The following is a 14,003-nucleotide window of genomic DNA, read 5'->3' on the forward strand; positions in this document are numbered from 1 at the left end:
AAGGCACAGTGGTGAATTCCCTGTGGCAGAGTGCCTGTAGCAACTGGATGCAATCAGGAAGCAATGGGAGGGAGAGGCAGGTGTAACCCAAAGCTGGCAAGTGATGAGAAAAACCAGGACTCAAACAAGGTAGGAGAAGATCAACACCTGGAGGTTGTCCTCCGAACTTCACCTGTATGCATGGCATGCATGAGCCCATACACACACCCACACACACAAGATCGTACACAAACAAGCTTCAACCTTGTAGACTGTCAGACCACCTATGCTTCTCCATTCCAGAGTTCACCCCTTAGGATCGGACGCCATGTCTCACCCACTGCGGGGTCTGGTCCTCCAAGCTCCCCCAGCAGCCTTTCCCATGGCATCTTAAGCCCTCACCTCCATGCGCTCCACATCCGTATACTTAACTGTGAGGCTCCATGTTACATGATTCTGTTTCTTATATGCAAAGATTTTAAAAGTAGACCCAAACTGGCCTTGTGCCTCAGCCCAATACACTTTTTATTTTTATTTAATTTATTTGACAGAAAAAGAGGGAGGGAGAGCATGAGCGCACCAGGGCTTCCAGCCACTGCAAACAAACTCCAGACACGTGCAGCCCCTTGTGCATCTGGCTAACGTGGGTCCTGGGGAACTGAACATGGGTCCTTTGGCTTTGCAGGCAAGTGCCTTAACTGCTAAGCCATCTCTCCAGTGAGCCCTCCCCTCCAACACACTAAAGAGTCAAATTCTTTGGAGAGTTCCTCAATGGCTGCTCAGCAGGAATTGTTCAGTAGGGGAAGGAGGCCCCTCCCATCAGTTTAAGCTCGAGAGCTCTACACCATGTTCCTTAAAGACTCGGAAGACCATCAGTCTACATCAAACCCATGCCAGAAAAAAAGTTGAGCCTGGAGCTGGAGAGATGACTTAGTGGTTAAAACACTTGGCTGCAAAGACAAAGGACCTCGGTTCAATTCCCCAGGTCCCACATAAGCCAGATGCACACGGTGGCGCCTGCATCTAGAGTGCATTTGCAGTGGGTAGAGGACCTGGTGTGCTCATTCTTTCTCTTCCTCTGCCTCGTTCTCTCTCTCAAATAACCTTTTTTTTAACTTGAGTCTGGAAAACAGCTGCCTGATAAATGCGCCTACTTGGGAGGCAAAGGGCAAATATTTTTCATGGAATTGTACTCTTGCCACTTTAATATTTTGAGAGTATTAGAGAGAAAACAGGTGTGCCAGGGCCTCTAGCCACTTCAAATGGGAGTCAGACACATGCACCACCGTGTGCATCTGGCTTTACCTGAGTACTCAGGAATGGAACCTGGACCCGAACCTGGATCCTTTGGCTTTGCATGCAAGTGCCTTAACCACTAAGCTATCTCTCCAGTCCAGTCTAGCCACTTCAAAACTTTTTTTTTATTTTTATTTGAGAAAGAGGCAGAGAGAGGGAAAGAATGGGCGCACCAGTCTCCAGCCACTGCAAAGGAACTCCAGATGCGTGCACCCCTTATGCATCTGGCTTACATGGGTCCGAAGAAATCAAACCTGGGTCCTTTGGCTTTGCAGGCAAACGCCTTAACCGCTAAGCCATCCCTCCAGTCCAAGTCTAGTCACTTTAAACTGAGCTTTGGCAGCTCCAGGGCCAATGAGACCTTAATGGAACAAATCCCTGGCTGGAAACCAGACACTAGAGAGGAAGCTAAGGTGGCTCTCTGAAGAACTCCACTCCCTCATTGGATCATTTAAGCTTGTATCAAACTCACTTGGAAGGATGGTTGATGCTTTCTCTATTGTTTCTTGTTCAGAAGGTCTGGTGCGAGGCCAGAATTTTTCACTTCTACTAAGTCCCCAAGCAATGCCAGGCTACAGGTACAGGACCACACTTTGAGGATCATTGGCCGGCACTCACAGAACATATCCTGATACAAGGCTCCCTCTCCAAGACCTTGGTGGAAGACAAGTAGATTGGAAGGAAAAAGCAAACTGTAAAAATAAACTCAATACTCAAAACAAGCTTACAGGTCATGGTAGCACACACTTTTAATCCCAGCACTTGAGAGGCAGAGGTAGGAGGATTGCTATGAGTTCAAGGCCAGCATGAGACTATATAGTGAATACCAGGTCAACCTGAGCTAGAGAAAACCCTACTTCAGTGAGGAATTAAAAAAAAGTGGAGTTAATGAAAACCTTGGCCTCACAGTTCTTCAAGGCTAACATTTCACCATCTTCAAATAGCTTCCAACACGTGAGGGAACTAGAAGACCATGCAGAAAATCTTAATGGGGTACTTCTGTATTCCTGGGGTTGTTTTTTCTTTCTTTTTTTTTTTTTTTTTTTTTTTTTTTTTGATTTTCCAAGGTAGGGTCCCACTCTAGCCCTGGCTGACCTGGAATTCTCTATGGAGTCTCAGGGTGGCCTGGAACTCATGGCAATCCTCCTACCTCTGCCTCCCAAGTGCTAGAATTAAGGGCATGCGCCACCACGCCCAGCATGGTTTTTTGTTAATATTAATTTTTATTTATTTATGAGCAGAGAGACAGTTCAAACGTGCCAAGGGCCTCCTGCAGCTGCAAAAGAACTGAAGACACATGCGCTACTTTATGTAACTGGCTTTATGTGGGGACTGGGAAACTGAACCCACCTCTACCAAGGCCTGCAAGCTTTGCAAGCAAAAGCCTGTAGCTGCTCAGTCACCTTCTCAGCCCCAGCCCTGCATTCCTATATTCACATTCCATTGTTAGAATTTAGTAGCTGCCCCCCACCCCCCACCACCTCTTCCCCCAGGAAATGTGACCCACAGTTGAACAGCTGTTAGCAACATACGTCAAAGGGAAGGAAACAAGAACCTTTGGTAAACATCTAGTACTCTGCATATTTCCCACTGCAGGCTTCTAGTCTTACATTCAAAGGAAATGTGTCCTTAAGTAGTACATAGATATCTTAATCACTAAAACGTATGCATGGAACTAAAGTGGCCAAAGGACTTATTACCCAAGAGCCTGGAAAAGAAAACAAGTTCCGGGACCCCTGAACCAAGATTCCATGGAGGATAGTGGAAAAAAGAATGAGACAGAAAATACACAGGAAGTGTCATTAAGAAAAAATAGTTACTGCTTTTTTTTTTAATTCTACTAAGTTCCTTTCTTAACATGTTATAATTTTTAGAGATTAAGCAAAATCTTGAATGAAGTAAGTCTAAAGACTTCATACATTCACAATTACAGCTCTATATCCGTTATCATTCTTAAGGCAAATGACTTTATTTTTTCAATGACATCTTGCTATTATTCCAACATTTGTAACTCCAAAAAATAGCAATATCCCACACAACAGCAAACACTGTGCTTTTTAAGGTGAGTACTGAGACACATCCATTTGCCTATGCTTATTACTCTATAGCTAAATAATTGCCAATAACAACTTAAAATTGAAAAGTCAGAGTCAAGAAAAAAAAATCCCTTTGTATTTTTAATTATACCTCTTTTTAAGACCATCCAAGAGAAAACAAACTAATATGTGATTTACCAAAAGGGGAAGAAAAGCAGAGAAACACTCTTCACGGTCTTTCATTCATTTCATCAATTAAGACACATAAGGCTGCGTCTTTCTCTATAATCTGGTCCCTTCTATGGCCTGAATTTTCTCTTTGTTGTTCATTCTGTCCAGGACAGCTGTCGCCATCATCAGCATCCGCTGGCTCAGCTTTGACTCTCATCCCTGCTTCGGAATGGGGCAGATCATCAGGCAAGGAAGCCAAGCAGCTCTGAATCATTTCAATGACTCGCTCCAGATGCTTCTGGAAACGCTCCGCGGTTTCAAGGCGCTGCCGTTTCTGGACCTCCATCATGACGCGCAGGGTCTCCCTGGCTTGGTGAGGCCGGTACTCGTTGATCAGATGATGCACATGCACAAAGAGCAGCTTGAGGTCCTCCAGCTTCTCTTCCCGCTTTACGCTCCCAGGGCTCCGGATTAAGATATCCAGAAGGTCCAAGAAGTTAATGAGTATGGACATATTGAGTTTTCTCAGTTCCTTCTTATGATCAAACTGCATGGGATGAAGCCGTTCTATGCCCTGACTTTCCAAAGGGCGGATGATAAGATCGTCGCACTGGAACTGGTTGCCAAACATCATGTAACTGTCTTTGATGGGGGGCGGAGGCTTGGGAGCTAAGCCTTCCTGAATGTTTTCATCTGTGTATTCCTTGATGTACTGCATCGGAGGAGGTGGCAGCGCACTCACCTGCTGTGGTTCGCCCATCATGGAAGATCACAACCTACAGAAACAGAGCAGGTTCAGAGCAGAGGTACCAACACCCTACCTGCCCACAAGTCACTACAACAGAGTATTTCCTTTTTTCTTCTGACAGGTTAGAGTCCAAGAGAAGGCTACCAATTCTTTTGTAATTAAACATTATGTTATCAATTTCCCACATATTTTCCTTTGTCTCCTTAATACTTTCATCAGCATTAAACAAATATATATATACAAGGCAGGCATAGTGGCACACACCTTTAATCCAGCACTCAGGAGGCAGAGGTAGGAGGGGCCAGCCTGAGTAAGTTCTAGACCAGCCTTTGAATACACAGTGAATTCCAGGTCAGCCTCGGCTAGAGCAAGACCCAACCTCAGACGAACAAAAATATGTATGTTGTACCTTTTCATCTGCAAAGAAAAGCTGGAGAAAGCAGGATGCCTAGGTGGCCTCACATGAACTGGATGTCTGCTGAGGCACAAGGAAAATGGTGGCCGCTGGACTGGCCACAGAGCCTGGTGCTTGCTTTGCGCCTGGGACCTATTGCTACTATGGTAACCCTTTGGGGCCTGAGCAGCTAAAACACCTGAGAAGACCACCCCACCTTCAGAGAGTGACAAGGGCATGGTACGTCTTCAGAACAGTAGGAGAAACACTAAGGTGTTTAAAAAAAAAAAAAAAAAGCAGTAGTGACTTCCAGGTCAGCATGAACTAGAGTGAGACCCTACCTCGAAAAATAAATAAATAAATATTAATAATTGCTTCCAGAGCACAAGAGATCCTCAGCATCCACTGACTTCTTACAAATAGACCTAAGCAATCCTGAAAGTATACTGAAAATGACCAAAAAAGAGTAAAAAGAAAAGAGCAGAGAGGCTCTCATATCTGTTCCTGTGTATGGGAGCCCCAACGAGGAGGCTAAAATCACTAGCCTGTCCCAGGGCAGCCCCAAAGTTTGCAGAGGTTCACTGTCTTCATGACTTCTGACAAGCATTACACCTGGGAGATCAGGACGGTCTGGTCAGTGCAGACAGACACGGTGATGCCTCTCTAGAGACAGGTATGCCATGGCAAAGGAGAAAGCAAAGAAAAACAAAACAAACAAAAAAGGTTAGTGGTCCCGCAGAAAACCAGGCCACAGAGATGAACTCCTCACAGGACTCGAGGAGGGTAGGCGCAGGAAGCTACACACAGATGTCTGATTCTTCTAGAAAGGGTCAACCACCCAACCAGTCTGTGGTGTGACCACTACAGTTACAAAGATTCCTGGTATGAAGGCAATTTTGCAACTGGTAATGGGCACTGGCAAGTTGAAGTTTACTGAAGAATCACCTCACGTGCTTAGGTTAGGTATTACCAACAACTTTCTCAAAGCTTATCAACTCAGATCTACAGAACTCTACAAAGTTCTTCAGTCAGATTTTCCAAATATTAGTATTATCTCACTTGCTTAACTAGTTTCCCCTCTTGTTACCCCCGTCCCCCAAACTACATATATGTTCTCCTCATGAAAGTTCTCTTAGTCACCACAAGAAGATACTGACTTGGTACTTCAAAGTAAAGTGTTAGATGGCCCAAGTTTCGCTCCATTCGTGCATTTTCAGGTTGAGAGCTCTCTCCCGTGTTCCCCTGAGCATCAGAAAACTGGGCATGTTCCAAAGACCAAACCCATGACAGGCACCACTTATCCGTGTATCTTCACTTACAGAACGTTCCTAGCTCTACAGTCATTCCCAGTTTCATTTTAGGGAGAGAACTAGCAAACTGTATAACAGGAATTCTGCTTTGGGGAGGGGGGGGAGTGTTTGTTTGGTTGTCTTTATTTTTTCGAGGTAGGGTCTCGCTCTAGCCCAGGCTGACCTGGAATTCACTGTGTAGTCCCGGTGTAGCCTCGAACTCACGGCGATCCCCCGCCTCTGTCTGGGATTAAAGGCGCGCGCCACCAGGCAGGGCTGGGAAGTTTTTCTTTTTAAACTGTGTGTGCGGCGGGAGGTCCGAGGCCAACTCTGGTGTCGGTCCGAGTCTGGCACCCTGTTCCAGGTAAGGTGTCTTACGGCTCGCAGCTGCCTACACCAGGAGGGCGACGGGGTGGGGGGGGGTGCGGGGGCTTTGATGTGGGTGCTGGGATTCGAACTCGGGTCCTTACGCCTGCTTGCACACCGCTTGAGCAGGAATTCCTATTCTCAGGTCCTTCCGTCCGAAGGGTAAATGCTGGCAACTTACTCCCGCCGAAGTGTACACTTCGGGGGTGCAGGGGACGCTTCCCAGGAAAGGCACCCCAGGCTCGCCCCGCCGCCGCTGAAGGCTTCCTCCTCCCCGCCCCGGGGCTCAGCTCGCGGCACAGGGGACACGGCGACGCAAAGGCCGCGGCGGGGGGACGAACAGGGGACGCGCACGCAGGCTCGGGACCCAAACCGAGGCCGCCCGCTCACCTCAGCCTCAGCTTTCTCCACCACCGCCCGCCGAAGCTCGACTTCCGGTTCCCTTCGCAGGAAGAGCCTCCCGACTCTGCCCTCTGATTGGCTGCAAAGGCTGTCCTTTAACTGAAGTCCTAGTCCCGCCTCGCATACATACTGCGCATGCGCATCCTCCTCGCCCACCTACCGGCGGGTCTTTCAAGCCTTGGTCTGCCTCGTCACTTGCCTAGGTGGGAAGGGAAGTGGATTTCTTCGCACTTTTGGTCAGTAAAGCGTGTGCCTACTTTGTCATCGACCCCACTTTTGAATTTAGTGCCTAAAATTAAACAACGTGTCCATTTACCTTATCCATAAAAGAAAATAAATCATTACAAAAGTGTGTTTAAAAGTAAGATTCGTCTAGGCTCATATATATATATATATATATATATATATATATATATATATATATATATATATATATATACATGAGCCCCCCAAACTACATTTATGTTCTCCTCATGAAAGTTCTTAGTCACCATAAGAAGATACTGACTTGGTACTTCAAAGTAAAGTGTCTGTATGTATGTATATATATATATATATATATATATATATATATATATATATATATATGTATATACAAATAAATATTTGTGAACATGATTGAGAATAAAATTCTGAATCTCTGTATTCTCCATTCACCCATTCATTTGTTTTCATTATGATTTAGGAATTTAGAGGTATATATTATAGAGATGTCTATTATAATACCAGGGCACAAATTACCAAGGGAAAAAAATCAGACATAATTTATTTTATTTGTGCACATATATGTATTCTGATACGTGTGTGTGTGTGTGTATGTAGTGTGTGTGTGTTAAAACCCTCAGGGCTGGAGAGATGGATTAACAGTTAAAAGTGCTTACCTGCAAAGCCTAAGGACCGGTGTTCCCTCTCCAGATCCCACATAAGCCAGATGCACAAGCTGGCACAGGCACACAACCTGGCACACACGCCTGGAGTTTGATTACACTAGTCGATCACAGTGGCTGGAGGCCCTGGCAGGCTGATTCTGTCTTGCACTCTCTTCAATTAAAAAAAAAAAAAAAGCCAGTCTATCAGGCTTACCTCAAAAAAAGAAAAGAAAAAAAATGGCCTCCAATTTTCTCATCCTCCTGACTCAACCTTCCCAGTGCTGGGAGTATAGGAACGTACCACTACACCTAACCAGTAAATGTTTCTTTTAAATTTATTTTCATAAGAATTGTCACAAATTACCAAATTCAAATTCATGGGAGTCTTTCCAAAGCATGTTGCACATAAAAAGTAAGATCAAAAGAATGTTATTCTGATAAAAGTTTCCTGTTTAAAAACAAGATTATTTGAGTTCCTTTATTCAAATGTATGGAGAATTCCAGAAATAAACAAAAATAAAAGTACAGTCACCACCCAAATCAACTGCCCGAAGATATTATTTCTTATCTACTTCAGCATGCATCTCAGAAAGGTAAGGTCTCTTGATTTTTTTTTATACATCCATATTATCTTGTTTAAAAAGAAGCTAATATTTTATTTTATGACAGATATTAGGTCAGCATTTGATTTTTTCAAAAAAGTATTTCTTTTTTGAGAGAGAAAGAGAAAAATATTTTATCAGTGAGATAAAGAGGCAGATTGATCAATATTTGAGTTTTCATTGTCTTAGGTTCTAAATAAGCTATCCCTTTTTGACCTACTGATGTTTTTTTTTTCTTTCTTTCTTTCATTTTTTTTTTTTTTTTTTTTGGTGTGTTTTTTTGTTTTGTTTTGTTTTTCCAGGTAGAGTCTCTCACTCTACTCTAGGATGACCTGGAATTCACTATGTAGTCTCAGGCTGGCCTTGTACTCACAGTGACCCTCCTACCTCTGCCTTCTGAGCACTCGGATTAAAGATGTATGTCCCCACACTGTGTTACTGATATGTTTTTTAATTGCTTTTTAAAAATATTTTATTTATTTGAGAGAGAGAGAGAGAGAGAGAGAATGGGCATTCCAGGGCCTCTAGCCACTGCAAGTGAACTCTAGATGCATGCACCACCTTACATATTTGGCTTACATGGGTACTGGAGAATTGAACCAGGGTCCTTACGCTTCACAAGCAAGCACCTTAACCGGTAAACTGTCTCTCCAGCCCTTAATTGCCTCTTAATCTAAGTGTTGCTCCTTACACTTAATTTAACCCCCAGATCAATTTGTTTGTTGAAGACACTGCATCCACTTTTGAGGATACCTGAGTCAGGTTTTTCTCCTACCACTGCCACAAACATGTCCTACAGCAGAGACTCCCACCGGCTGTCTCCAGCCCCTGTGTTACTGCATCTGTCAGCAGCATTCGGCACATTGGATCATTTGGATTCCCCAGGATTCAGTTATCAACACTTCTGGGTAAGTCATCTAGGTAATGGTGTAGAGGAAGAGCACACAGGCCCTGGAATCCCTGTTGGCTACATTGAAGACGCTGTGTACTGTGTGTGTGTGTGTGTGTGTGTGTGTGTGTGTGTGTGTGTGTGTCTACATCTCTTCACATTGCCCTTTGCCCATTGCTAACAGTTCCCCTCCCTCAGAATGTCACTCACATCTCAGATATAAGTAATCTCCACTCTTCTCACAGCTATAATTTTTGTCCCTGCTGTTGCTCTCTCAACTAGATTTCTGTAGCAGCCTCTCAAAAGGTCTCCTCGCTTACTCTCATGCCCTCCCCTAATCTGTTTACCATGCTGCCTTGAAGTAGATGAGTCTTGCCATTCCTCCATCCTCCAGGACTTTCTGCCCCATGCTGATGAAATCTAGTGCCCTTGCCATGCCCTAGGTAGGACTGTGCAGTCCAGCTACCTCTCATACCTGCATACCACTTTTCTCCCATGCTTGCTCTGCTCCCGTTGCACTGGCTTTGTATTTTCCCCTCGATACGACTAAGCACACCCCAGCATCCAGGACATTGTGTTTGCCTTGAACTCTTTTTCTTAAATGTTATTATTACATTTCATTTGGGAGAGTGAGAAAGAGGCAGATAGAGAGAGAGAATGAGCATGCCAGCGCCTGCAGCCACAGCAAATGAATTCCAGATGTATGTACCACTTTGTGGTCTGGCTTACGTGGGAATCAAACTTGAGTTCTTAGGCTTTGCAGGTGAGTGCCTTAACTGCCAAGCCGTCTCTCCAGCCCTGCCTTGAACTCTTTCTGTAGACTTTTCATGTGGCCCACATCCTTGCTTCATTCAGGTCTCATGTGAAATGTGATCTATACAGACGGCATCGTGCTGGTCATGTTTGGAGGATGCCCCAGACCTCTTCATGTGTATCTTTGTCCTCCTTAGAAATTTCCAGTAACAACTCATCTTAGTGTGGCACAATTGCATGTTTATTTTTATTGTCTTTCTTCCCCCATCAGAATGCGATGTTTATGAAATAGAAACTTGCTCTTTCTCATTCACTGCTTTCCTGCAAAGCACCCAGTACCCACCTAATGCCAGACATATAAAGTGGCCCTTATGTCTGGAGTTCATTTGCAGTGGCTAGAGGCCCTGATCCATTCCCTCTCTTTTTATATGCCTCTTTTTTTTTCTCTCTCTCTCTCTCTCTCTCTCTGTCTCAAATAAATAAATAAGTAAGCAAGTAAGTAAGTAAATAAACATTTTAGTTCCAGTTCCAGGTTACAGCCCCGCATGGCGGTAGGAGCTTGAGGCAGCTGCTCACATCGCAGCCCCAGACAGGAAGCAGAGGGAGAATGCTGCTGCTCACGTGGCTTTCTCCTCGTTACACAGTCTGGAACCCCAGCGCCCAGAACCTCCCACAGTTGAGAGGGCTCCTTCCACCTCAATTAATCTAGCCTAGACCATCCCTCACAGACATGCCCAGAGATGTTTCTGTAGTGACTCTAAATCCTGTCTAATTGGCAACCCGAGATTAGCCATCACATGGGTCCTGTGTGCTCTATAACTAGTGGGTTAAAGAAAGGGGGGGGGGTGGCTGGGGAGATGGTTCAGTGGTGAAAGTGCGTGCTTGCAAAGACTGCTGGCCCAAGTTTGAGTCCCTAGCACCCACATAAAGCCATTTATTTTGCAACAGTAACAGCAGATAAGAGAGAAGAGAAAGAATGAATGAATAAAAAGAAAGATTAATTTTAAGAAGAAGAAGAGTAAGGGAAAGTAAGGAACAAAACCCCAAACCAAGCAGGGGCAGGTGGTAAGTGAAATCTCGGCACAAAGAAGATCATTGCCATTTGCATCTAAGTTGCAAGCAGAAACACTTACAGTTGTTTGGTTGTTGTTGTTTACATCTTGATAAAGGTTTGGCTTATGGAAGTATGACTTTCGCATAATAAAATTAACTTTAAATATACAGTTTAGATGAGTTTCATTGAAACCATGCTGGCATGTAACATCACCCCCAAAATGTTTGTGTTCCTTGTATTCAATGCCTCCCTTCTGCAACCCATTCCCTAGTGACCAGTAATCTGATTTATCTTCATATAGTTTTCCCATTTCCAGACTGTTGCAAACAAAAATTGAAGGCCCCTTTTTTTCATGGGGTGGAGGGGCGGTTTCGAGGTCTCACTCTAGTTCAGGCTGACCTGGAAATTCACTATGTAGTCTCAGGATGGCCTTGAACTCATGGCGATCCTCCTACCTCTGCCTCCTGAGTGCTAGGATTAAAGGCGTGCACCACCTTGCCCGGCAATTGTAGACGTGGGACTGCTGTTGCTTCAAATAACACCTTTGAGGGTTATTAATGTGGGTGCCTTAATCAGTACTTTCTTTCTTTCTTTTTTTTTTTTTAAGAGAAAGAGAATATGAATGAATAGACACACCAGGGCCTCTAGCCACTGCAAACAAATTCCAGACGCATGTGCCACCTTGTGCATCTGGCTTTACATGGGTACTGGCGAATCAAACTTGGGTCTTTAGGCTTAAAAGGCAAGTGCCTTAACCATTGAGCCATTTCTCCAGCCCAGTGAGTACTTTCTTTATACAGGCGAGGAGTGGTCCATTGTGTAGATGTACTAAAATGTTGAGATGCCCTCGTCATCTGTGGGTTATTTCAGTTTGGCATGATTACAAGCAAAATTTCTATCAGCTTTCACATACAAGCCACTGTGTGCACATGCGTTCTCAATCCTTTTGGACAACTGCATACAAATGGGATTGCTGGGCCTTATCATGTCAGTTGTAAGTTTGGCAACATAAGCAGTGGCGGACAGTTTTCCAGAGACGTGGCGTCGTTCCTGCTGCCAACCACCGACTTTGGGCCGTAGTTCTTCATCTTCGCTCTGCATCACTATCGCCTCTTTTGTGTTCACTTTGCCCTTGTCATCGATGCACCATGGCTTCATCTGCTTTCGTGTCATGATAGGTGCCTTCCATGGGCTTATGCGCTGTGTTTGTGTTTACTTCAATGAACTACTCACTTTTTAAAATGTATTTATTTATTGAAGAAAGGGAGACAGAGAAAGAGTGAGTATGGCTGCACCAGGTCCTTCTGCCACTGCAAACAGGCTTTATGTGGGTCCTGGGGAATTGAATCCAGGCAGGCAGACTTTGTAGGCAAGTACCTTTAACCGTTAAGCCCCTGAATTGTTCTTTTTTTTTTTTTTGCCCAGTTTTCATTGACTTATCTGTTTTCTTGCTGTTGAGGTGCAAGTGTGCCCATACACACATGCACGAGCACATGTGTGCATACACACACACACACACACACACACACACACACACATATACATACCCTAGGTAGAAGTTCTTTATTAGAGATGTGTTGTGTTGATATTTTCTCACTTGTGGCTAATTGTTTCAACTTTCCTAATAGTGTTTGAAAACAGCAAAATTTTTTGTTTCAGCAAAGTCCCTTCTATCAATTATTTTCCTTCATGGTTTACATGTTTTGTGTTCTAGCTAAGAATTTTTGCCTAATCAAGGGGCATACGTGATTTTTCCTCAGCATTTTCTTCTAAAGACTTTCATGATTTTAAGCTTTTCGTTTAGATGTACATTTGTTATCTTTGGGGGATTTATTTTTATGTACAGTTCAAAGTAAGGTTAAGGTTCCTTTTAATTTTTGTATATGCAAAATTAATCTTTCCAGCACCCTGGAAAATTTGTTGATCTTCCAATGTCATTGGTAGACAGGTTCATAAATAATGCCATATTGTCTCGTCAGTAAGTCACATAGTAGCTTCATTTTATCAGTCAGTCTCGGTAGGATTGAACTACCAATTAAAATTGTCTCTAACAGCTACTTATTCCTAGCATGTGCTTTTTTATTGTTGTTTGGTTGGTTGGTTTGCTTTTTGTTTCTTCATCAGGGTAGTTTCTCACTCTAGCCCAGGGTGACCTAGAGTTCACTATGTAGTCTCAGGCTGGCCTCAAACTCACAGCCATCCTCCTACCACAGCCTTGGGAGCACTGGAATTAAAGGTGTATGCCACCATGCCTAGCTGGAACTCACTTTTGTTTTGTTTTGTTTTGGTTTGGTTTGGTTTTTCAAGGTAGGGTCTCACTCTGGCCCAGGCTGACCTGGAATTCACTATGGAGTCTCAGGGTGGCCCCCAACTCACAGCGATCCTCCTACCTCTGCCTCTGGAGCGCTGGAATTAAAGGCGTGCGCCACCACATTCCGCACAGGAACTCATTTTTAGCTCCAGGCTGGCTTTGAATTGACAGTGATCTTCCTACCACAGCATCGTGAGTGCTGTGACTAAAGGCATTTGCCTCCTCTCCCTGAGAATGAATGCTCCCCTGCTGCCTGCACTACCGGTTCAATCTCCAGTCACTGTTTTTATTATTGTTGGTTCTTCGGTACTCATGAACTGACCACTAACAATGCAGATCAAAGAGAGCTTGTCTGGAGGGAGGGAGGGTCACGTTTTACATTGTCCAATACATTTTTCTACCAGTAGGGGATAGCAGTAACCTTGGCATTTGAAAGCTACTGCATTCACCAATTTAGGTTTTCTTTCTTAACAAGATCAGTGTTCCATTTATGTGGCTCCCCCTAAAGGAACATTGCCAGTTATTTCTTGCAAGTTGAAGGACTTAAAATGGATATAAATTTTTGCAAGAAGGAAAGTAAGTTCATTTTGAATAACTTGCAATAGCTGTTACTGTTAAAGTCTATATTTACATTATTATGTAGAATTTCACCAAGAACAAAAATAGCCATGCCATCACTACACTTTTTTGTCAAGTCTTCAAAAAAAAAAAAAATCTAATCACTTTATTGTTTGGATTTGTTGATTTGTCTTCCATACTCCCAGAAGGATCTAGGCTATGTGAAAATCATTTAAGATCCATTTCAAATGTGACTTCTCCAAAGGTTTCTCCCACTTTACCCAAG

General features: G+C 43.9%; 1 protein-coding gene across 3 annotated transcripts; it reads right to left on the reverse strand.

Moving 5' to 3' along the window:
• Positions 1-3,215: 3,215 nt before the first annotated feature.
• Med7 (mediator complex subunit 7) lies at positions 3,216-6,743 on the reverse strand. 3 transcript variants are annotated; one of them, XM_045152736.1, is made up of 2 exons: positions 6,670-6,743; positions 3,216-4,258 (listed from the first exon to the last, which is right to left on the reverse strand). In XM_045152736.1, the coding sequence occupies exon 2, from the start codon at positions 4,243-4,245 to the stop codon at positions 3,541-3,543; it is 705 nt and encodes a 234-aa protein (XP_045008671.1). In that variant the 5' UTR covers positions 4,246-4,258; positions 6,670-6,743; the 3' UTR covers positions 3,216-3,540. The 3 variants fall into 3 exon arrangements, with proteins under 3 accessions (XP_045008671.1, XP_045008673.1, XP_045008672.1); XM_045152738.1 differs by lacking the exon at positions 6,670-6,743 and adding an exon at positions 6,398-6,594; XM_045152737.1 differs by lacking the exon at positions 6,670-6,743 and adding an exon at positions 6,098-6,358.
• Positions 6,744-14,003: the final 7,260 nt, after the last annotated feature.

This window comes from Jaculus jaculus, chromosome 6, assembly GCF_020740685.1.
Source record: "Jaculus jaculus isolate mJacJac1 chromosome 6, mJacJac1.mat.Y.cur, whole genome shotgun sequence".
Taxonomy (NCBI): domain Eukaryota; kingdom Metazoa; phylum Chordata; class Mammalia; order Rodentia; family Dipodidae; genus Jaculus; species Jaculus jaculus.